The sequence below is a fragment of the Stegostoma tigrinum genome, chromosome 17 (genome assembly GCF_030684315.1).
Source record: "Stegostoma tigrinum isolate sSteTig4 chromosome 17, sSteTig4.hap1, whole genome shotgun sequence".
Taxonomy (NCBI): domain Eukaryota; kingdom Metazoa; phylum Chordata; class Chondrichthyes; order Orectolobiformes; family Stegostomatidae; genus Stegostoma; species Stegostoma tigrinum.
Genome location: NC_081370.1, coordinates 18,564,069 through 18,588,185, shown reverse-complemented (window position 1 = coordinate 18,588,185; position 24,117 = coordinate 18,564,069). Strand labels below are relative to the sequence as shown.

General features: G+C 41.1%; 1 protein-coding gene across 11 annotated transcripts in view; it reads right to left on the bottom strand.

Annotated features, from left to right (window-relative positions):
* The window catches only part of myrf (myelin regulatory factor), a 232,156-nt gene that overhangs the window by 6,618 nt on the left and 201,421 nt on the right, over positions 1-24,117 (bottom strand). For 10 of the 11 annotated variants that reach the window (XM_059652001.1, XM_048545342.2, XM_059652002.1 and 7 more), the window contains 9 exons: positions 23,175-23,247; positions 21,634-21,722; positions 16,026-16,091; positions 12,803-12,903; positions 8,572-8,757; positions 8,174-8,452; positions 7,172-7,259; positions 4,909-4,983; positions 760-862 (listed from right to left, as the gene is read on the bottom strand). In XM_059652001.1, the coding sequence (XP_059507984.1) occupies positions 760-862; positions 4,909-4,983; positions 7,172-7,259; positions 8,174-8,452; positions 8,572-8,757; positions 12,803-12,903; positions 16,026-16,091; positions 21,634-21,722; positions 23,175-23,247 (1,060 nt within the window). The remainder of the gene's footprint in view (positions 1-759; positions 863-4,908; positions 4,984-7,171; positions 7,260-8,173; positions 8,453-8,571; positions 8,758-12,802; positions 12,904-16,025; positions 16,092-21,633; positions 21,723-23,174; positions 23,248-24,117) is intronic. The other variant, XM_059652005.1, reaches the window with a different exon arrangement.

Below are 24,117 nucleotides of genomic sequence, written 5' to 3'. Positions count from 1 at the left end.
CAAATGTATTATTATTGATGACCAATAACAAGTGGTTAATGGTTGTAAATACCCTGGCGTAGACATTTCTTCAGCTAGCCTATATTTAGGGTTCAGTGGCTCCATGTAAGACAAATAGAGGAAATGGAACTCAGCTCAACTTTGGAAACATAGTTCTCATTGAGTCAGGGACTTAGATGAGACACTTCAAGGCAGTTCAGGCAGATATTTGTGTGGGGATGCCTGAAGATGGTGTAACAATGGGAGCGGTAGAGCTCAACTCTAGATGACACTGCTGGCTTTGTCAGTGAATAATTCAAGGTGATGGCAGTTCTGCCAGCCTTCTGGGTGGGATTTGTCGAGGAGATGAAGCTCAGACAGCTTCCTTTGTGGCCTATCTAAAGGAGGTGGAATTCAGCCAGGCTCCTTGGTCATTACCTAGTGGAGGTGGAATCATTCAAATTCTTGCAAAACCTTTGAGGAAATGGATCTTAAATCAGGAATCTGGGTGAGATTCCTCCTGGGAATGAATGCCCATTAAGTTCCTCAGTGGAACGTCACTGAAATTAAGCTAAGAAAGGCTCCTGTTTGGATTTCCTTAAGGATAAGGACACAGGAGCTGGTTAGAATATACGTTAGTCCTACCAACTTAATAAAGAATCCAATTTCAAGAAAAACTTACTCACACAGTCCTGGAATGGCCAAAAATAGAACAATGTTTTCACATGACAAGAAAAGTAAAGGCTAAAAATATCGTTAGCTTCAGTGTTCAGGCTCTACCTGGGTGACCGATGTTTCAGTTTTCAAGCCCATATTCGAGATACTCCCACATAAATTGCCATAGTTGACACTGCACAGGTAAACAGCCAGAGGCACTGAGGTCCTAGTAAAGAAAGAAGGAAAAACGGTAAGGCCAGCAGGAAGGAGTGAGATACACGGGCATTATCCACTTTGGTGTCTGGAAGGGCAGCGCGAGTCACATCCAGGCAACTGCAGAGGTTAATAATGTGGTTCAGAAGACAGTTGGCATCCTGAACTTTGTAAACAGCGGCATAGAATACAAAAGCAGGAAAGTTATGATGAACTTTTATAAAACACTAACACGGCCTCAACTGGAGTATTGGACATCATAGTGTAGAAAGGATGTGGAGTCTTTTGGAGGCACAGATGGGAATTAGGAGACCCTGCAGATCAGAGAAGATTCAGAATGAATTGTCTGAGGAATTGAAGACCCCTCTTGGGAATTCCACAGCATCCGGAACTCCCTCATAGTCTCCATTTAAGATCAGAGCATCTGCAGCATTCCAATGAAATTCATCAAAGAGTTACTCAAAGAAAATACAGAGTCTAACTTCTGAGTAAATATTCAACAGACTCAATACTTAGTTCAAACAGCCTCAACTACATCTTCCCCCGACTGTGACCTGGCAATCCCCGTAATTAAATCCGCTTCACCTACTCCAAATCTGACCACACTTCCCTTGCTCCCTACCAGCTACTCATCAGAGATCCTACTTCTGACACCTTAATCCCTACCAGCTGTCACCATACACAGCTGACACTCTCCTTACCTGACATTATCTCCAATCCATCTGGCATGCTACTCCCTGGCACCCTAGCCCTACCCAACTGGATCATGCCTACCTGGCATCCTCACCCCATCTTACCTGGAGCACTGTTCTCCCTGCAGCTTAATCTCACACTTACTTTATGGAGTTGATAATTGACACCAGTTGTCAAAATGACTAAGGCCTTTTAAATACAAGAATGCGGCAACTGTCTGCTATGAAAAGCAGTGTGGTTTCACTTCCCCCAGTGGCTCTGTGCTTTGAGAGAGCTCAGAATGGAAGCCCAGCTCCAGATTCCTGAAGGAGCCCAATGTGGAATCTCCTCTCAGAAATGTCAAACTCCCTTCTTTTGTACAAATAGAAATTGGGAAATCCAGCCCAGTAATATCAATAAAGCAGACAGAAATGAACAATGAGTCCAAAAGAAAAACATTCAGAACCAACATCTCTGAACATGATGGACACAAACATGCCTATTCACATTGACCCTCCCACCACTCCCATGCCCACCCAGAAAAAGTGAGAGTTTACAGAGAACAAAAACAGTTAGGAAAAACTTCATAGCTGCTTAGGTCCTTCACTTCCAGTGTCTGGAGTCAGCACTGACATAATTTTATTATGAACAGCCCGTGTGATAACTTCTCACTCAAGAGAGTTTTCAGCAGCATAATGGGCTCAAGGTGATAGGACACCAGAACCCTTGGAAGATCAGGGTGGAAGTTATTTTTCCAAAAGTGCCCAGTTAGCTCCTCCAACTGCTAATGAGTAAAAATGTCAGAAAGCATACCAGCCGGAAGGTTCAATTCATGGCTTATGCTGAGATAGCTCATGTCCACCAAAGAAGCAGTGAGATTCCTACAATCATGTCTTCTAATCTGTCCAGCAACAGTAATGAGAAAATCCATGTTTGGATGCAAAAGAGGACAGGACTGAGGGCAATGACTCCCATTGACAACAACCGCAAAACAATTGTGTATATCTGGAATCATCAATGTCGCAAAATGTCCCAAAGTCCCACAGAAGCACCATCTGTCAAATTTGGCACTGAGCCAACTAAGGAGTTATTCAGCATGTGACACTGTCTTTGGTCCATGCCACAAACTGCATTCACTACTCCTCGATTTCAACCTTCTCTTTGGTAGTTGTCTGAAGATGAGCCAGACCGATTTCAATGTTGACCTGGAGGTGGGCTACAGACCACATAACCACACCATCACTAATTCAACCTCTGATTCTACTCTTGCCACAGACGACTTATTCCTGTTGAAATTCTCAGCCACAATTTTTGAAACTTCCAAATATGACTATTTAAATACAGTCATGGTTGGCACCCAGGTTATTACCTTTGTAAACATAATGTCATCTAAAACTGTGTCCAAACACCCACCAAAGTTCCATTTGCTCATCACCCAGGGCTCACGGATCCATGTTGACTACTGGGTAAGCATCACCTCAGTTTTAAAATTTCAATTCTTCAAGTGTTGGCATGTTTGTTTTCTGGAATTTCCACCCCCCGGGGCTCCCTGACGCTGGGTAATGGCTGCTACTGGCCACTTAAGTCCCTCACTCACTTAACATGACAAGTCTTCCCCAGTGGAAATGACCTTCCTCTGACATGATTCTTCTCATGAATCAATTCCATCTTTGCAAATGATTTATTATCAATTCTCATGCTTTATCCTGAATCCCCCACATTTTGAATTTAATTCGGCTTTTCATGTGGAAATACTTCCAAAATCCTTTTGTAAGTCAAGATACAAATTATCATTCTGTCTACTATAGTACAATTAAATTGCCACTTTTTTCAAAACAGTCAAAGAGATTGCTCAGGCATGATTTTGCCTTTGTAAAATAGGTAAGAACTAGGCTATTGTAGAGGTAATCTTTAAAATGATCCTGATGATCTAAGATCTGAAGCATTCAACTTAACTTTAATTGTGAACTTAAATCAATAAACCATAAAACCATGACCTTACTTTTGGCCTTAAGCCACATGGCAAATCTCACTTGACAGCAGAAATATAGTCAGATACAAAGGCTTACAGGATGTGGTTCTAGTGTCTGACTTGACAGATACCAGGGCTTAAAGTTTGGCTAGACCGAGTCCTAGCATATACTTTTATTGCTTTATCCCAACTCACGCATCACAAAATCCCCAACACTATTTGTTTCCCACACAACCAGTTCAGGCACACCTGCTAGACTCTACTAGATGATATGATTACTGACCACAATTAAAAAGAATATAACATTAATACCTTGTTTACTTCTTCATTACAAATAACCAAACATCAATTAATTTTTGAAACACTTTAATTATATAAGGATTGACTGTTTCATATCAATAGAGAGAAACTGTTTGGTCCTTATTTGTCTCTCTGTTTAGTCACTTTTTTGCAAACGGACACTTCATTGGTCTATTTCTAATCTTGTAATTCCTCCCCAGTGTCCAATGGCAGCCATGTATTGATTGTCAGTAGTTCACACATCTCCTGCCTGGTCTTTTCAGCATTTTAGGATAAATACCAGAGATCTATCAAGTGGCTCAACATGGCCAGGGAGTCAGCAGGGGACTTCAACTGAAGTTGGGGAAGGGACGAAGAAACTTCTCCTGATGGTTAACCAGTGATCCGTACATGTATGTCAATATGTACACAACCTATGGGAAGGAACAAGATGTCCATCTTGTCATGTTACAGCATGTCCATAAAGACACTTGCAAATTTTTAAAGATGCACCACAGAAAGCATCCCATGTGGATGCACCACGGTGTGGTACAGCAAACCATGAACACAGTCCAGTCCACCATGCAAACCAGCCTTCCATCGTTGACTCCATCTAAACTTCTTGTTGGAAAGCAAGCAACATTATCAAAAACACCTTCTGCCCCAGTTATACTCGTTTTCATCCTCTTCCATTGGACAGAAAATATTGAAGTTTGAAAACATGTACAAACAGAATCAAGAACAGCTTCTTTTCTGCTGTAATCAGACTTTTGAACGGACCCCTCAAACATTAATGTTGATCTCTCTCTCTCTGCAGCTGTAACACTGTATTCTGCACTCTGTCCTGTTACCCTAATGCACTTTGTATGGTACGATCTGCCTGTATAGCAAGCAAACCAGCATTTTTCACCGTTATCTCAGTACATGTGACAATAATGAATCAAATCAAAAAATATCCTAAGAATTGTTACTGTTTAGGCTTACATGAAGGTTAATCACTTTGTTGACATACTACTGATAGGTAAGGACTAAAGCATTTTCCCTGAAAATTAAACTAGAGAATTTTGTTCAAATTTACAATGGGCTCAAGAGACATATTAACAGAAACTCTACTTTCAAGAAAGCAAGTCACTTACTTCATTTGAAGAGTGATGGTGACATCTATGGGTGTGGTCTTGCTGACCGGAATTGAGTATGTATAATTCCCTGAACTACAGAAAGGAGCATAAAACAGTTAGTATGCAAACAGATAATGGCAGCTGCAGACAATGCTACTCCTTTCTTACAATCACAGTTTTTTTCCACTGGTCTATAACCATTTCATAAACAAATAAATATAGGATTAACAGTACCATAACCACTGTAGAAACCAATGGATTTTTTTTTAATATTCATTAACGGGATGAGGACGTTGCTGGCCAGGCAGCATTCATTGTCCATCCCTAATTGCCCTGAGGGCTGTTCAGAGTCAACCACATTGCTGTAGGTCTGAAGTCACATGTAGGTCAGACCAGGTAAGAACGGCAGTTTCCTTCCCTAAAGTGAACCAGACGAGTTTTTTCAACAATCGACAATGGATTCATGGTCATCATTAGACTCTTAATTCCAGATATATATTGAATTCAAATTCCACCATCTGCCTTGGCAGAATTGAACCTGGATCCCCAGAATGTTATCTGGGTCTCCGGATTAACAGTCTAGTGATAATACCACTAGACCATTTCCTCCCCCATGTAATCCCCCTCGGATAACAAAAATGCATTTCTATCTTGCCTCATTCCCAAAATTAGAAGCAAATTTCAAGACTTTTAAAACAACTGAAACAATGATTTTTGGTTGCCTTCCTTACGCATGTGTCATTTTGAGCTTAAATTAATCTTCTCAATTTTGACCCATTATAGATACTGGCTCCTATGCGTTAATAAATTTGATCCGAGCTTAATCTTTCGAAATATGTCACCAATAAATTTCTGAGTTAAAACGATAACTTTTTTCTGGTTTCTGTTAGTAAACATTTTCTATAAAAAATACTTTAAATAATGCCAAAGAATAGATATCTTCAGACTAATAGAATTATCTTAAAAAGGCACAGAACATTCGTATTAAGTTATATATTGTCCCAGCCTGAATACTGTTAATGTTTCAAGTTCTGTGACCCTTCTTTACAGGATTTGAAATATTAAGTCTGTTCCTCTCTCCACAAATACTGCCCGATCTGCTGAATTTCTCCAGCAATTTCTGTTTTTGACCATTTAAGATCTCCAGCAGCCACAGTTTTTTCGTTTTATAACACTTAAATGTTGCTGTATAGTACTAATTTATCCACTCTGTGAATTAATAAGGAAATTAATAGAGCATTCTGCATCCATTTAGTGTATATATAATAGTATCGATCCAGCACACATCCCTTGTAAATACAGATATAGAAACAGCAGTAAATGACATATCTAGGGTTATTGTTTTGCAGCTGGTGTAGGTATGTTGGTCATGGCACCACCCAAGTCCATTTAATGAATCTCATTTAATATGCACACCCAGTCTGTGCGTACAAGGCATATTAAGTGAGTTCACACTGTTACTGTGCACATGACTGTTGAATTAAAAGTTGATGGACCAATTACTTCATCTAGTAGTCGCACTGAGAACTCATTCTCTACCTCCATATAGAAGGACACCAATTCAGTATGTTACACCAGTCCCTCTGTGTCCATATATGAGGCCTTCGTCAGACATGCTATGCACAGATTGTGTATATATAGGAGCAAATTACTGCAGATGCTGGAATCTGTACTGAAAACAAAAATTGCTGGAAATCACAGAGGCTCAGGCAGCATCCATGGAGAGAGAGCGAGCTAACATTTTGTGTCTAGACAACACTTCATCACTCCACATCAGCTTTGGTGAAGAGTCATCTGGACTCAAAACGTTAGTTTGCTCTCTCTCCATGGATGCTGCCTGACCTGCCGTGTTTTCCAGCATTTTTTGTTTTGGGTATATATAATGTCCTCTTCCCAACGTATAGATCTAATTCCCCAAACTGTGCACAGTCCAGTCTACTACCCTGACTGAGAACTCAATCTTCTTCATTCTATTATAACAAAGTGTGAAGCTGGATGAACACAGCAGGCCAAGCAGCATCTCAGGAGCACAAAAGCTGACGTTTCGGGCCTAGACCCTTTATCCCTGATGAAGGGTCTAGGCCCGAAATGTCAGCTTTTGTGCTCCTGAGATGCTGCTTGGCCTGCTGTGTTCATCCAGCTTCACACTTTGTTATCTTGGATTCTCCAGCATCTGCAGTTCCCATTATCTCTTCTTCACTCCATTGTCCTGTTTTTATACTGGTACTTGACAGTGCTACAGTCACCACAGTAAGAATCCAGTGCTACTGATATTCATTACCTGCAGGATCCTTGGCTCAGGCAGTACTGCTCTGAGATTACCAGACCATTCTCAATGATCTGGATAGAAGTCAAGGTAGTGTTCTTCCCTTTGGGAGGAGAAATGGGATAGTTACAATGTTCCAACAAAGAAACATGCCCTTTCTGTACAATTTTAAAATATCGGCGGTGCTGCAAATGTAATGCGTATATATTTAGTACCCTAATATATGCTGGATGATTTAGGTTGTGTGTGTAGTGTGCAAGGAGCCGTTGTTTCAGTGTGCTTGTGTTTAAGTATCTGTATATGGAGTATATAATTCCTCATTAAATTAAAATACAAAAAGAATAAAAGCATGATTAATTAAGTATAAATTTGGTCCCTTAACTTACTTTGGGTCTTTGCAAACTCTCCCTCCAACTACCTACTGTCATGTTGCTAAGAAGGCACAGAACTGTTTTCTTTCACAGATGTACAATCTCCCCTATTTCAGACTCTATCCTCTTCATCTCCTGAAACCCGCAAAGATCATCCAATCAATTACAGCCACCCCTGTCTGTCAGTTTCACCTCACCATACCATCAGCAGCAGAGGGAGCATGTGCTGGGAATGAAACACTTACTCATTTCAGGTACCAAGTGTCATTACTAAGTGAAGCCCAATTGTTCCTCATTCTATCCTATACAACAATGCATCTTAGAGTCAGCTTCACCCTTCTACATCAATGTGACATTCTCCTATTTTCCATGACAGCCATCTCAACTTCTCTCTTTGTGATTATAGTTTGGTTCCAATTGGTCCTGACTGGAAGCTATTTTGCACTGCAGCTCATAACCATGCTGAACTGAATCAAAACCGCACAAACTACATTGAACCAAACTAACTTGCTACAAAGCCGTTGTTGCACTTGACTGAACAGTTGTTTATTTCCCTGCAACATATACTGTCTGCTCTAATATACATCATTGTAAAGTATATCAGAAATAGCCAAGCACGCATGATATAAATGTATATATAACTCACAGTCTGGGTTGTTGTTGGTAACATCCATTTGCTCAGTGCTTCTTTGTCTTCTTGCGGGCAACCGAGGCAGTTTATTTTGTGTACTGGCATAACGAGAAGGAAACTTTGATTTGCCGTGGATGTTGGTGATCTGTGGTGTGGGGCTGTAACTGTTCGAACTGGATCCGGAGGTGCTAACCCCATCTCTGGGAGATGTCTGCCTGCTGCTGTACCCACTCCTATTCTCGTTTATTGAAGATTTGGCTTTGATATTGCTGGTAAAGGATAAGCCAGTTTGATCTGGAATCACCAAGAATATTTTAAAAAAATAACACAGGAGTTTAATTTTCTTTCAATTGTGCAACACATAAAAGAAAAGAATGTACTATTCCTGAGGAGGGAAAGGTATCTATACTTACCAGCAGTGGAATGGTTAGTGCTGGTTGATGAAGGGGTCAATGGGTTGGTAGTCACTGGCAGGATGCTACTAGCAGGTGGATATGTAGAGTTAACAGGGCAGCACAGTACTTCACACGGAAGGGTGTAGCAAAGATTAAGTGGTCGAGGGGTGTGGGACATAGGAGAAGCAGGAGAAGATATATCAACTGCAAAAAGAAAGAAAATACTTGCAACATAAAGGAGTGAGGCAAGTTTATCAACAATTAAAACTCTATTCATGTAATTCCAATAGGCAGAAATAAAACATTACGCACTAAAGTGCTTCAGGAAAAATAATTGTAAGCTCAAATCGATTTCAATTCAAACAAAGTAAACATAAATGATTCACACCCTCCTTCTACAGTACAGCCTGTGTAGGTTAAGTGTCAGCTCTTGAACCTCTTGAGTAAAGGTAATTGTGCCACCCATCTGTTCATGTATGTCTCAGTGTCAGCTCCTGTATCTATATCTGTACTCTTCCAAGGCTTTAATGCACTTGAATTCAGTGCACATATAACAGTGAATATATACTTTATCTGCTGGTTTTCTACATCATCTTGATCACTCTTCTACCAACAAGCAGAAAATCAGGACTCAGATTTATTGTAGGTGAACAACTGCATGGGTTGGCTGTTATGGGAAATGCAATAAACTGTCAGTAGGGTTTGCTATTTTCATATATGTTTCACTCTAATGGTTGAGATAGTTCAAGGAAATGAATCCCAGAATCACTTCTTTTTGTTTCTCTCTCTCCGGTTTCAATTTTTCTTTTCTTTTCAGTGCAGAGAAGTGACTGGTCATCCAATAATAGTAATCTGGCCTTGCAGCTCTCAGTAATTTCCATCTCATCCACACAATTTATATCCCTTTAGTTTCTCTTAATCTTTCAGCACCAAGGAGAGTCTTACAAGGACTGTTTCAGCTCAAATGAATGGAAGAAAGAGGAGAGAGACATAGTGGGGAGCCAAAAACAGTGGTTTCATATTGATCTAGAAGATGCAGTTTGTCAACTATTTTCTGACCAGCGGCTTGATACAGCAAATTGCTATTGTGAAAGGAAGCAATGGGAAGGTGGAACTGGATGTCGATATCACATATTTGGAAACAGATTGATGCCAATGGGTAAGGTTAAAGTCACAGGGTGGTTTGTTCCACTTGCAATCCTGGTGCTATCAAAAGTGCAGCAGCCAGACTGAAAAATAAGCACATGACTTTGGAAAAGATTAGTTACTTTATTGCTCAAAACCCACCTCCTTCATCAATCCATTAGCTCCTGCCCTCCTGTGACCCCTTTACTCCTACCACTTTGTATGTCCCTTGCCCTCTGACTATCCCAGCATCATCTTCTCCCTCTTCTTTTGCTTTTGCATGCATTTTCCTTAACCCAGCTTTGTGCAACTCAAGAATAATCAGTAAGAAGAAGAAGCCCAGTCGCCCTTAAGCCTCTTGGTCTCCCATTGTGGTTTACTCTCTTCCAGTGTTCTTTTCTCATTTTTCTTAACTCCATTTTGTCTCATATCCTACCTTCAGAGTGGTCACTCCTACTCTACTACATTATCACTCTCAGAAATAGTAGGAACTGCCAATGCTGGAGAATCTGAAATAACAAGGTGTAGAGCTGGATAAACACAGCAGGCCAGGCAGCATCGGGGAGAAAGAAAGCTGATGTTTCGGGTTTGGACCCTTTCTCAGATCCTTCATTATCGCCCTTTCTCTTTTCAACCAATGAAGCATGAGCAAATGCCTGTTGCTTAACAGCAAGCAGAGAATTTATCTTGGAAGTGTTTACCACATTATAAACCAAATGCTTTCAAAATATATTCAGAGATAATGGGAACTGCAGATGCTGGAGATTCCAAGATAATAAAATGTGAGGCTGGATGAACACAGCAGGCCAAGCAGCATCTCAGGAGCACAAAAGCTGACGTTTCGGGCCTCTCTGATGAAGGGTCTAGGCCCGAAACGTCAGCTTTTGTGCTCCTGAGATGCTGCTTGGCCTGCTGTGTTCATCCAGCCTCACATTTTATTAGCTTTCAAAATATAATTTGCTTTGCACTTAAGAAAGCAGTGAAGAGACACAGCCAAGATTGGAACAAGCATTAGGTTTGGGGACAGGTCGAATAAAATCAGCTGGGAAAGCACAGATGGGAAATGAAGGGAAGAATTGAGTGAGAGAGGGAGAAACAGAGAGGCTGGAGCCAAAGCTGTATGGGTGGAGTTGGCAACAGAGACATGAGAAACTGATGTGAGACTCAACCAAAGATCTAGAGGATAACTGCTGCCTGAAAGCAGGTGTGCCCCAGATAAATCTTTAATTAAACAATACCAATGGGATCAAATCTGTAATTCGCGCTGATGTCAATCTGTGTATTTTACAACAACAATTTGAATTTACATGGCACTTTAACACAATAAAATGTGCTTTAAAAGAAGACAGATTTGTCACTGAGCTACACAAGGTGATTTTGGGGCAGACGGTCAAAAGCTTTGATCAAAGAGTAGGTTTTAAGGAGGCAAGGACGTCTTAATGGACAGCTCAAAGAGAAGTTAAGAAATGGTGAAGTTTAAGTCAGAAAGATCAGAGTTTATCGATAGGCAATTGAAGGCATGCCACTGATGGCAGGGTGAGTAAATTCAAGATGCTCAAGAGACTGGAATTAGATGAGCACAGATATTTGGGAGGGTCATGGATATGGAAAAATCTACACACTTAGGGGACAATAAGAACATGGAGTAACTTAAAATCAAGGAGGAGAAATTTTAAATCAAGAATTTTTTGACCAGGAGCCACTATAAGCCAGTGAGCACATGGGCTGATGGGTGAACTGACTTAGTGTTCATGAGGACATGGACAGAAGAGATTTCAATGACCTTAGGTTTATAGAGGTAGAATGTGTGAAGATAATACAAGGTTAGGTATGATTTATACATTTTTAAATATTGTATATTTTAGAGTTTGGATTTTGAACTAGTGTCATGTGGGTGTTTGTTTTTGTGTCTTAAGGGGTTTAATGATTAACTCATCAGTATTTCTGGAGGCTTTCATTAATACCAACCTGAGACAGAGAGATTCATGAAGCGTAATAGGAATTTGTTTACATTGGGAGAGTTTTACAAGCAAAGTAAACATTGAAGAGGATTAGCTTGCTTTCAGTTAGAAGATTATCAGACTCTGAAGACGGAATTAAAATTAACTGTCAACTCAAGCCTATAGACATGATAGAAAAGGGAATGCTCTCTGTTTCAGTACTGTAACGAGATGCTGTTGGGATATGTGGGATATTGCATTGTTATACATGTTTTGAACTCTTTGAAATTGTGCCATTGTAAATAGCTTGGTTTATTCTATTATATTTTCATTTCTTCTAAGAAATAAACTTCTGTTTTATTGTTAAAATCAGATCTGCAGCATTATTGTGCTTGTGATTCAGTAAAAGAGCACATTGTTTCAAACAAAAAACAAATTGTGATCTATCAAGCCTGAATTCAGTTTGAGATCTGACTTGTCTAACAATAAAATTAGCTGGGATAATAATAATGGCTGGGGCTATATTGGAATAATCGGGTTTTGAGGTAACAATGGCATTTATGATGGTTTCAACAGCCCACAAGCTGAAACTGTGGTCAAGTCAGGAAATGTTACTGAGCTTGAAACAGGCAGTCCTGGTGATGGTGGGAATATGTGGCTGGCCGCTCATTTTAGAGTTAAATATGACATCAACAACCAGTTAACAATGTGTTTTTGTTGTCTAATTATTAGTAACAGTTTATACTACAGATAAGGATGGGTGATCTAGCATTTGGTGGTTTAGTAGGTAAGTTTAATGGCAAACAAATGAAGTGATTGTGTTTAAAATCATTTCTAGAAATTAAAACTATGCACAAATGGCTTCAGTTTAAAATTACTTTATAGCTTTTTTCAGCATGAGGTGTGCATGACTACAGCAGAAAATCATCATCACCTTGGTGTAACTACCACATGTATGGTGTGGCAAGTCTAAAATACTCCGTTGTGTGCAGTACAGCTGAGAGTTTAAAAGTGTTCCAGGTAGCCTATAGCTAATATTTTGAATGCAAACTTAGATCAGGAAGCATGATCCTCAGATTGGGAAAGTGAAGGCATAATTTTCCATCTGACTATTTTACTATAGCATCCCATTGTCCAGTCCCAATTTCAGCCTCCATCAGTAAAAGCTGATGAGAATAACGTACCTGGCAGCTGGTGAGCTGCAACTGTGCCCTGTGCACTAAGAGGCGTTGTCGGCCAGTGAGTTTCTTTCGAGGTTGTATATGGATAGACATCAGCAGGTGGTCTGAATATCAAAAAGAAACAATCATACAACATGCACAATAAATGTGGATGGTTAGGTAATTTCGTGAACTCATTTATAGCAGAACCTCAACAATTATTACTGAAAAATTCCCAGCCAGCTGGGAGCCAAGATTTTCCTGGATTGCTCTCTTCCCTCATTTCCACTTCTCCTGTTGCTGAAGTGATACCTGAAGCCCATAATTCCAATTCAGATCTGTAAGAAGGTCACTTTAAAATATCGGAGAGACAGTATCCTGATGGGCAGAAGCAGTATGCTGATTCTGAGATAAGTGAGGTGGCACCAGGTGAGACAGTTTGGCACTAAATAAAAACTGAAAGAACTACGGATGCTCTAAATCAGGAACAAAAACAGAAGTTGCATGAAAAACTCAGCAAGTCTTGCAGCATCTGTGAAGGAGAAAATCAGAGTTTCGGGTTCAGTGACCCTTCCTCAGACAGTTTTGTCATGTATATAAGACAAATTCTGAAGAGGAAGTCTCCCTACAGAAGGCTTTGGCTTGCTTTCGTTGGGAAGAACTGAAAGAATCACTTGCATTTAGGTATTTCAGAGATAAAGTTGAAATTTGGTGACTCATGTAAAAATAGCGCAAATCATCCTGCACACAGTAAGATGTAACATGATTCAAGGGGAAAATCAGCAATAAAGCCACTTTTGATGCTTCTTGTTACTGAGCACATGTCTAGGACTCCTGGTGAATTCATAGATCATAGAATCCCTACAGTGTGGAAACAGGCCCTTCGGCCCATCAAATCTACACCGCCCCTTGGAGCAACCCACCCAGACCAATCCCCCTATAACTCACCTAATCTACACATTCATGAACACTATGGGCAATTTAGCATGGCCAATCCACCTAACCTGCACATCTTTGGACTGAGGGAGGAAATCGGAGCACCCAGAGCAAACCCGCTCAGGGAGAATGTGCAAACTCCACACAGACTGTCACCCGAGGTTGGAATCGAACACAGGTTCCTGGTGCTGTGAGGCAGCAGTGCTAACCACTGAACCAATGTGCTTCCTAGCACCTCAGTTACAGTATCCTTCAATATCTACTGAAATCCACAAGTGCTTAAAGTTTAATATAGCCAAAGCATTGCCAACCGTCAGTAGTGAGCTCAAGTGTCAGTCCAAATTACGTGCCTAAGTCATGGAACAGAACCTGAGTTGGAGAAGTCACATTTTCACAAATATCACATGCAGCGTGACCGCCAACCTCAAACTCGATCCCACTTTCTGTTAAACAATAATATATTCAGCGATGCCCTCAAATCTGTTAAATCTCTTCCACGGTGATGAATATATAAAACAGAGATAAATATGGGTCTAGAAAAGGAAAGGAAAGGAAAGGAAGAGATAGGTTCTACTCAGGTACATACTTACGATAAACAATGGAAAGTTTGGAGGCAATGCAACCTTTTCAGTCCAAATGGTTATTCAATGAAATAATTGCTGATCTATATCCTCACTCCATTATCCACCTTGGCTCCATATCCTTATCTCGCAGAAGTCTACGAATTCCACATTTAAAATCACTAAACGAGCTACCACCTACTGCTTTTTGTAGAAAAGATTCACATAAAAAGCTCTCCTTTGCCTGAAAAAGCATTTCCTTCCTTCCTTCCTGAATGACAATGTTGTAATGATGTGATTTCAAGGTCATGTCTCCTTGTCCTAACTTCCCCAACTGCACAATACCTTTCTGTCCACCCGATTCTGTCACTTTTCAAAATCGGAATAATCTCAATCAAATCACCTCTTAGCCGACTCCATTCCAGAAATGCAAACCTATTTAATGTCATCTTCCTTCATAATCTAATCCTTGGAGCTCTGGCAACGTTCTGGTATATCTGTACAGGATTTCTTCCAAGTCTAAGAGAGCTTTCTGAGGGTGTGGTGCTTGGAACTGGATGCAGCATTCAAGATGCAGTCTAACCAGGGCTTTATAGAGCTAAAACAAAGCTTCCTAAATGGTTATATTCCATCCATCTTAGAAACAGAACCCTAGTTCTGAAAAAGATTCATACCAAACTCAGAACATTAATTCTGTTTATTTCTCAACAGATGCTGCCAGACCTGCTGAGTTTTTCAGCATTCAACAGTATTTTACCTTTATACAGACTGCAGTCATGTTGCCGACCAATGGTAGATGCATAGATGTGTACACATGAATGTTTGAGACAGGAAGAGAGAGGGGGTAAGAGATGGAGTAGAGGAAGAATGTTGCGGAGGAGAAGGGCTGTGATGGGGGGGTTAACTGAGTGAGGGAAGAGGAAGACAGATACAGGGGGAGTGAAAAAGAGAGACAGGCAAGCAGGCAAAGACAGAGGCACAAACAGGCAGAAGAAGAGTTAATGCACATCTAAAATAATGTGGAGTTCCAGGGCAGTGATTTTGCTTTACTCTAGTCAGCGACTTGGAGTTAGGGACAAGTCAAGTACTGGAGACAAGGGAATACAATAAGACAAGAGTGGTAGTGGACTGCACATCAATTCATCATTACAGTGCTGTCTGGATGTTTGTTTCAATAGTCAAATCTATTGATATTCTCACTGCACGTTTGTACCAGCTTCCTGATCAATTAACACAGTTACAGGGAGTCTGATTTAGTAACAACAAGGGTTTAGCTTAGCTAATTTCTGCATTCACACACATTACAGAACTGGATCTAGGAGATCATCAAGCTCTAAAACTGATAGGATAAAAAGATTTCAATATAAGGTAACAACTTTGAATCACAGAATCTCTGCAGTCTGGTAGCAGGCCAGGGCCCACTGAGTCCACACCGACCCACCAAAGAGCATCCCACCCAGATCCAACTCCCAACCCTATCCCTTTAAACCTGCACTTCCCATAGCGAATCCAACAAGCCTGCATGTCCCTGGACATTATGGACAAATTAGCATAGTCAATCCACCTAACTGGTATATCTTTGGATTTTTGAGTTGATCACATCTTCAGTGAATCTCTTGAAGCACATTGTGAATCTATAAAGGGCAAAATTCAGCTTGGTTTCTCTAGGGCTTCTGATCCTCATGTGTCTCCTGCCTAGAGAGTCTGGAGATGTCTCACTGCTCTGGAGACTCAAAGTTCCATTCACTCACCCATCAGCTTCTGTCCCGTCATCATTGCGCAAGTTCAGCACATAGAGTGTTGACATAGATATTACACTGATGAAGAAAAAAAAACACAAATTTACTTCAAAGACTCAAGATTGAAGTTCATTGATCCTGTCACTAGAGGTCTTTAACATATCTCAGAAAAAAACCCTCTATTATAGCTTTTAGAAAATGGTAATGAAAGTTAAATTGTTTTAGAGGGGGCCAACTTCTCTCAATAGTTGAACAAGACAAGCTGAAGCTCTATTGAGTGTCACAGCAAGTTTTTGACCTCACTTCTGGAATGGACTCTCAAGTTCAACTCACACTGATGAAACAGAAAGGTGGGACCAAGTAGAAATGTTCATAAGCAACGAACAGTGTTCATTATACTTTGCAACTCCGCAGATTATGAAGTAACAATGGAGCTGGGCAATCTTCAGGCTTGGACTGAAGTGCCAAACAACATGTGTGACACACAAAACTGTCAGGCAATGATGGCGTTCAACAGCAGAGAATAAAACCAAAACCCTTGACATTACAATTGCTGAATCGTCAACCATTATCATTCTGAGAGTTTACCACTGACCAGAAATTTAACTGCACCAGCATGATAGGCTCTGCCTAAAAAATTAGGTTAGAAGTTGGGAATTCTGCAGTGAATACTTCACCTTCTGACTCCCTAAAACCTACCCAACAATATATAAGGCACAAGTCAGCTGTTATAGGAATACTCATCACCTGCCTGGATAGATGCAGTTTCAACTGTACTCCAGAAGCTCAATTGCATCCAGAACAAAATAACACCGCAATCTTTCCAGTACTTTAGACATTCATTTCCTCAAACTCTAGTAACCGGTGGCTGCAGTATCTACTGTATATGAAATGTACTACAGAAATTCATGAATTGGAAGTTTTCAAATCCACAATGTGTACCATTAGGAAAAACAAGGTCAGCAGTCACATGGGTGCATCATAATCTGCAAGCCACACCCGATTGCCCTTGTCTTGGAAACACATTACCAGTCCTTCACTGTCACTAGGAATTCCATTCCCAATATCACTGTGGGTGTACCTACTCCACTAGACTGCTAATGCCAAGAATGCTACTCACTGCAACATCAGAAATCATACGATGCCAGGGTATAGTCCAACATGTTTATTTGAAAACACAAACTTTCAGACCCTCGCTCCTTTTTCAGGTGTTAGTGAGAGAGGCAGCATCAGACACAGAATTTATAAGTAAAAGATCAAAGAGTCACACCACTGATGAGGATGTATTAAACAAACCTAAGATGCTGTTAAATCCTTAATCAGTTAGAAGGTTTTATTTGATTAATATGTATATGTATATGTAAATTCCCAAATTCCTTTCAAGTCCTGAGAGAACTAAAGGTTTTATCTGTATAAAGAAGAGGTAACATTTCAGGTCTGACAATGCATGTTAGGTATGAGACCTTGTTTAGAATCTGTTTGTGTTTTAGTTTGGAGTCAGACTGGTTTTGTTTCTAAAGCAGGAATTTATAAAACACCACATTCACTGACTGTCTATAAATTGTGTGCTTTTTTTAACAAACTAGAATGTATCTGCAAATACAAATTCACCCCACAGATTCTCGTGTGTGAGTGTGTGTGTGTGTGTGTGTGTGTGTCTGTGAGAGAGAGAGGGCAGAGGGATGGAGAGAGAGAGTGTGAGAGAGTGTGTGTGAGAGAAAGAGAGAGAGTGTAGATGCTATAGTATGGTGGAGTCACCTGCAGTGCGACATGAACCCAAGATTGCAGTTTAGACTGTCCTCATGGGTACTGTACTTAGCTACCAGCCTCTGCTTGGCAAATCAGCATTGTTGTGTATCCTGAAGGCCGCCTTGTAGGACATTTATCCGAAGATCCAAGGCTGAATATCCTTGACTGCTGAAGTGCTCCCCCACTGGGAGGGAACAATCCTGTCTGGCAATTGTTGTACAGTGTCCATTCATCCGTTGCAGTGTCTGTATGGTCTCGCCAATGTCCCATGTCTCAGGTCGTCCTTGCCTGCAGCGTATGAGATGGACAATGTTTGCCTAGTCACATAAGTATCTGCCATTCATGTGGTGGGTGGTGTTCCCACATGTGATGGTAGTGTCCACATTGAAGATCTGAAATGCGTTGTAGAGGTTGCTGTGGCAGGGTTGTGCGGTGTTGTAGTCGATGTTGCCCTGAAGGCTGGGTGGCTTGCTGCAAACAATGGTTTGATTAAGGTTTGGCGGCTGTTTTAAGGTGCTAAGTGGAGGCATAGGGAAGATCTTGATGAGGTGCTCATCATCATCGATAACGTATTGAGGGATGCCAAGGATATTGTGTAGTTTTGCCACTCCCGGAAAGTACTGGATGACAAAGGGTACGCTGTCAGATGTGTCTGTCTCCTGAGGAGGTCATTATAGTTTTTCACAGTGGCTTGTCAGAACTGGCGACTGATGAGTTGAGCATCGTATCCTATTCCTTTGAGGGCATCCTTTGACACCTTCAGGTGTCCATCATGTTCCTCCTCATCCGAACAGATCCTGTGCATGCGCAGGGCTTGTCTGTAGGGGGTGGCTGTTTTAATATGTTTAGGGTGGAAGCCAGAGAAGTGCAGCATCATGAGGTTTTCCATGGGCTTGCAGTGGCGTGAGGTGCCTGTCCCTGATGAAAATGTGTGTGTCCAAGAATGAGACTGATTCTAAAGAGTAGCCTATGGTAAGTCTGATGGTGGGATGAAACTTGTTGATATTGTTATGTCGTTGTTTCAGTGATTCCTGACCATGAGTCCAAGGTAAGAAAATGTCGTCAATTATCTGGTGTATAGCAATGGTCAGAGGTACTGTGCAGCAAAGAAGTCTTGCTCAAATCTGTGCACGAAAATGTTGGCATATTGGGAAGCAAATGTGGTCCCTATGGCTGTTCCATGTGTCTGGATGAAGAACTGGTTGCAGATGAGTTGTAGGATGGCATCTGGAAATTGGCAGTTGTTGGTATTGAGTACTGAGGATGTTGCGGTGATGCCATTGTTGTGGGGCATGCTGGTGTAGAGTGCCAAAATGTTTATTGGGAATGTTCCTGGTTTGACTGGTCCGTGGGTGCAGAGTTTCTGTAAGAAGTCTGTCGCAACAGAAGCTGGGGGTTCCCTGTACAAAGGATTTCAAGATGCCCTCGACATAGCTAGAGAGGTTCTCATACAGGGTCCTGTTACCTGATATGATGGAGCATCCAAGTGTAATTACTTTGTGTTGTGTTGGCACACAATTTATAGACAGTCAGTGGATGTGGTGTTTTATAAATTCCCACTTTAGAAACAAAACCAGTCTGACTCCAAACCAAATCACAAACAGCTTCTAAACAAGGCCTCACATTGTCTCCATTGTCTGACCTAAAATGTCACCTCTTCTTTACACTGATAAAACCTTTAGTTCTCTCAGGACCATGACTTGAAAGGAATTCAGGGATTTACATACACATATTCATCAATTAAAACCTTCTAACTGATTAAGGATTTAACAGCATCTTAGGTTTGTTTAGTACATCTTCATCAGTGGTGTAACCCTTTGATCTTTTACTTAAAACTTTTGTGTATGATGCTACCTCTCTCGTTAACACCTGAAGAAGGAGCGAGACTCTGAAATATTGTGTTTTCAAATATATCGGTTGGCCTACAACCTGGTCTGACCTTGCCCACTCCAGTTCGACATCAGCACCTCATCATCATGGCTCACGACAACATTCTCAAGGGCAATTAGGGATGGACAATAAACACTAGTCTTCCTAGTGTTTCCCATGTCCATAGAAAAAATAAAGTGAAAGTCAGGATTGAGATATGGAATCCTGTGTGGCAGGGAGATTAATGGCATTGATGTGGTGATATGAGATCCTGTGGGATGATGAGATGGGACTTGGAAGATTGAGATGGTTATGTGGGATCTTGTAGGATATGGAGCTGGTGGCATGATATTCCCTGCGATATTAAGATTTTGAAGCGGGGCCCTCTCTGAATTTTTATGCCATTGAAATTGGCCATTTGGCTCTCTGAGCAGTTTGAATTAGTTGCAATCTCCTACTGCCTTATCCCAGTTACCCTGCATATTGAATAATGATATAAATAGAAGCAATGCCCTCACTATCGAATGCTTCAGTTGAACCTGCCTCCCCACATTTCCAGGCAGTGAATTTCAGACACTAACACCTCATTGGATGAATAAGTAATTTCTCTACTTGCATTTGCTTCTTTTACAAAAGACTTTAAAATGCTGTCCTCTGCTCTTCAATTCATTTATGAGCAGTAACAGTTTCTCCCTATCTACCCTCTCTTGACCGCTCACGAATTTGAAACCCTTCTTTCAAAATTTCCTTTTAGCTTTTGCTTCTCCAAGGAAAACAGTTTCAACATCTCCAATCTTTCTTCATAACTGAAATATTGTATCCTGGAACCAATCTCAAACTTTGTCTGTAGTCTCTCTGGTGCATTCACTTCCTTTCTATAGTGTGGTATCCAAAACTGCACACAATACTCCAGCTGAGATCCAGCCGGTGTCTTACATACGTTCATAACAACCTTTGCGATCTTATACTGCTTGCAACCCTCTCCAACCTTTCCCCATCCATTCCAGATATTAGCCCAGTAAACTTTCCCTAAACAGGGCAGTTCAGAGTCAACTGTGGACCTGAATGCACATGTAGGCCAGGCCAGGTAAAGGCAGCAGATTTCCTTCTTGTAAGGGCATTAGTGAATTGGATGGGTTTTATTTTTTGTGGAATTCCAATTTTAACATCTGACCCGGTGGGATTCGAGCTTATATCTCCAGAATATTAGAACCTGGGGTTTTGGGTTACTAGTTCAGTGACATTACTACTCCTCTGCTCCTGCTTTATTAACAGCACTGCCATCTTTAATGACTTATGCATACACCCACATCCTTTGACCCCTCTAACCTTTCCTGCAGCAATGTAGACCTCCCAGGGCCATACACAAGGACCCACTGAATGGTTGTGTGGCTGTATATCTTAGAGGGAGCATTTCCCAAATCTCTGTTCCCTCACACCTTTTAGAATAGTACCTCTTGTTTTGTGTTGTGTTCCTATGTTCTTTGTGCCAAAATGTATCACCTCATACTTCACTGCATAGAACTTCATCTGTTACCCATCAGTCCATCCCACCCATGTGTGAGCGCTTTTGAAATTCTGTACTGTCCACTCATAGTTTACAATTCTCCCAGTTTTTGATCCCATGTGATATCAGGCTTGAGGTGTGAGATCCTGTGGCATACTGGAATGGGGAGGTGAAATCCGATGTAGTATCAGAGCTGGGATGTGGGCTGTCAAGCTTGGACTATGAGATGCTGCAGGCTACTAGGTGATAATGATCAAATTAGAAGGTGTGTGAAGTACAGAAGTTCGATGTACAATAATTGCAACAGTTGTACAGTTTTGGAGCATTGTCTTCTAGTAAACCAGAAGTGGACAGTATATACACATTTGAGCGTTTGTTGAGGCTCCTCTTTGATCCTGGCTACCACAGGATAATTTAACAGGACAGGCCTTAGGCAAATACTTGGATCTGAACATTGCAAGAACCAGGTTACGTCTGGATAGCCTTAATCCTTACCTGAAAGCCATGACTATAACGAGAGCTATGATAGTGCCCTGAAGGAACCTGTGGCTGAGGCAACCATGGTCCGTTGGATTGGACTGAGCCTGGGGATGGAGACACACAAGGGTTACCTTTGGAAGACTGTCGATGTTATGGATACATCCAAATTATAATTACAGGCAATTCGAAAAGCCTGTTCCAAATTATGACTGTGTCGATCAAGCACAAGAGATTTCAGCAGCTTGAAACATAATCCCAAATACCATTAGCATTTACAAAATCTTGAAAAAAAGTTAGTTTTGTTCTCTTAGACACCAGACACTCTCCATGCTTCATGTGTAATTACATGCACTGAGAATCAACAGACTATTTTATGATTACGTGTTTTCAATTGTTTAATTCATGTGAAGTGGAGGTGTACAGCTTCAAAGGATATTAGCTCCTGGCAACTCTTTCTCAGCACCAGAAACCTGAGGACTACTTTTCATCACATGAATTACTGGTGACATGTAATGCAGCTGAAACCAAGCAGACATGTGGGAGTTTGCATATTCTCCCTATGTCTGTGTGGGTTTCCTCCGGGTACTCCAGTTTCCTCCCACAGTCCAAAGATGTGCAGCTTAGGTGGATTGATCATGCCAAATTACCCATGATGGGTAAAGATGTGTAGGTTAAGTGGATTAGCCATGGGAAGTGCTGGGTTACAGGGATAGAGAAGGGGTCTGGGTGGGATGTTCTTCAGAGGGTCGGTGTCGTCTCATTGGGCTGAATGGCCTGTTTCCACACTGTATGAATTCTATGGTTCTAAATTCAAAACATCAAGAAGCTGGGACCATGCTGCCCTGTATAGTCACGCACACTAATGCATTCACTCATTAAATCAAAATGAAGAGGGGTTGGGGGGCGCTGAGGTGCAGGGTATTAATCATTTTTAGAGGAACTTGTTGTCAATTCAGTTTAAAACACCAGAAATTCTGTTCATCATCCACAATTCATTCTTCTTCTGGTTTATTTGAGTTTAATTTTCATTTGTAATAGGATTCATTTAGCCTCAGAACCGATTTTCAATGAAAAATAATTTCTAGAGCCGTTAGAATTGAACTGAAAATGATTAAGATATATTTGGTATACATATGACATAACTAGATATGGAGGTATTGATAAAAGTGGATTGGCAGAGGTACAAAGAAAAAATTGGCAAGCAAAACAGCATACCTTTTAAAAAGTCATTTTCAAGATAGGCATCATGGACAAAACCAGCAATTATTACCCATTTGTTACCCTGCTTAATACAATTAAGCAGCTTACGTGGTGTGTTACAGGGCTGGATGGATATTCTTCCTTAAATGACATCAGTAAAGCAATTGAATTTTTAATGACAATCTGATGGTTTTCAATCTCACTTTTAATTTTAAAAATGATTTTAATTTCTCATGCTGCCGTGGTGGGATTTGAACAAACAAGTAGGGAAATACTAAAACGTAGAGTGATTGAGGAAGAGTTGAAGTCAAATAGGCCGAAAAAAGTAACTTCCTACCCTACTTATATATCCTTACCTTATTGCCAACCTTTGGATGTCTTTTCTTATGTGGTCCACTTCCCGCTCGACTAAAATGACTGCCAGTTTGGCTGAAAATAAACAGAAATGTTTGTTGAATGCAATTAGAGGTGTATTCTTTTGTAATGAACACTCTGGGGTCGATGGTCTAATAACTGATGCGCACTGTGCCACAGTGCATCAGTGCCAGCCAGCACTATGCCCTCTAAACTTGTTGGAGGCCTTAGGCCACTTCTACATACCTAGCTGCAGCCAGCTGGATGGAAGGCAGCGTCCGTTGACACCCACGACATTGCAAGGGCACCATTTCAGACCCACTACATCATTAAGTAAAACTTATGTAGGGGAATCTTTTGCAAAAGCTGCACCATGCAGAGAAAAAGTGTGATTTTGAAACAGGGCTCAGTGGCGAGGAATAAGGCTATGGGAACGGGGTTAGCAGGACAGGAGGTTGCGGGGGACAGGGGTGGGGGCATGGGGAGGCTACCACCTCACCCACGCTCCCTCCCACTCTCCCATCACCCCCTCTCCTCTCTGCTACTGTGTCCCCAACAGGCACCTCTCACCCCCCTCCATCTCTCCATTCCCCGAACCTGTTTAAATGTACATGCTTGAATGTAAGTGCCACATAGCACGTAAGTACTGGGGATGGAGATGCAGCCTTGATCAACAGGCCCCAGCTGCCAATTATGTCACTGATGTCTAAGATCCAATCTACAGCATCCTTCGTGCACAGCCACAGGATACAGACATGTTCTATTGAGCAATTAAGATTGTATTGACAACAGCAAAAGCAACAGAAATGTCAAGGATAATGTACACCAGAGGGATAAAAACATGTTAAACACTGAATATGCTTGTACCAAACACCTATCTAGGTTATTTTAACAGAAGAACATGAGTGTTCCCAATAAACAATGAAGAACAAAATACTAAGCATG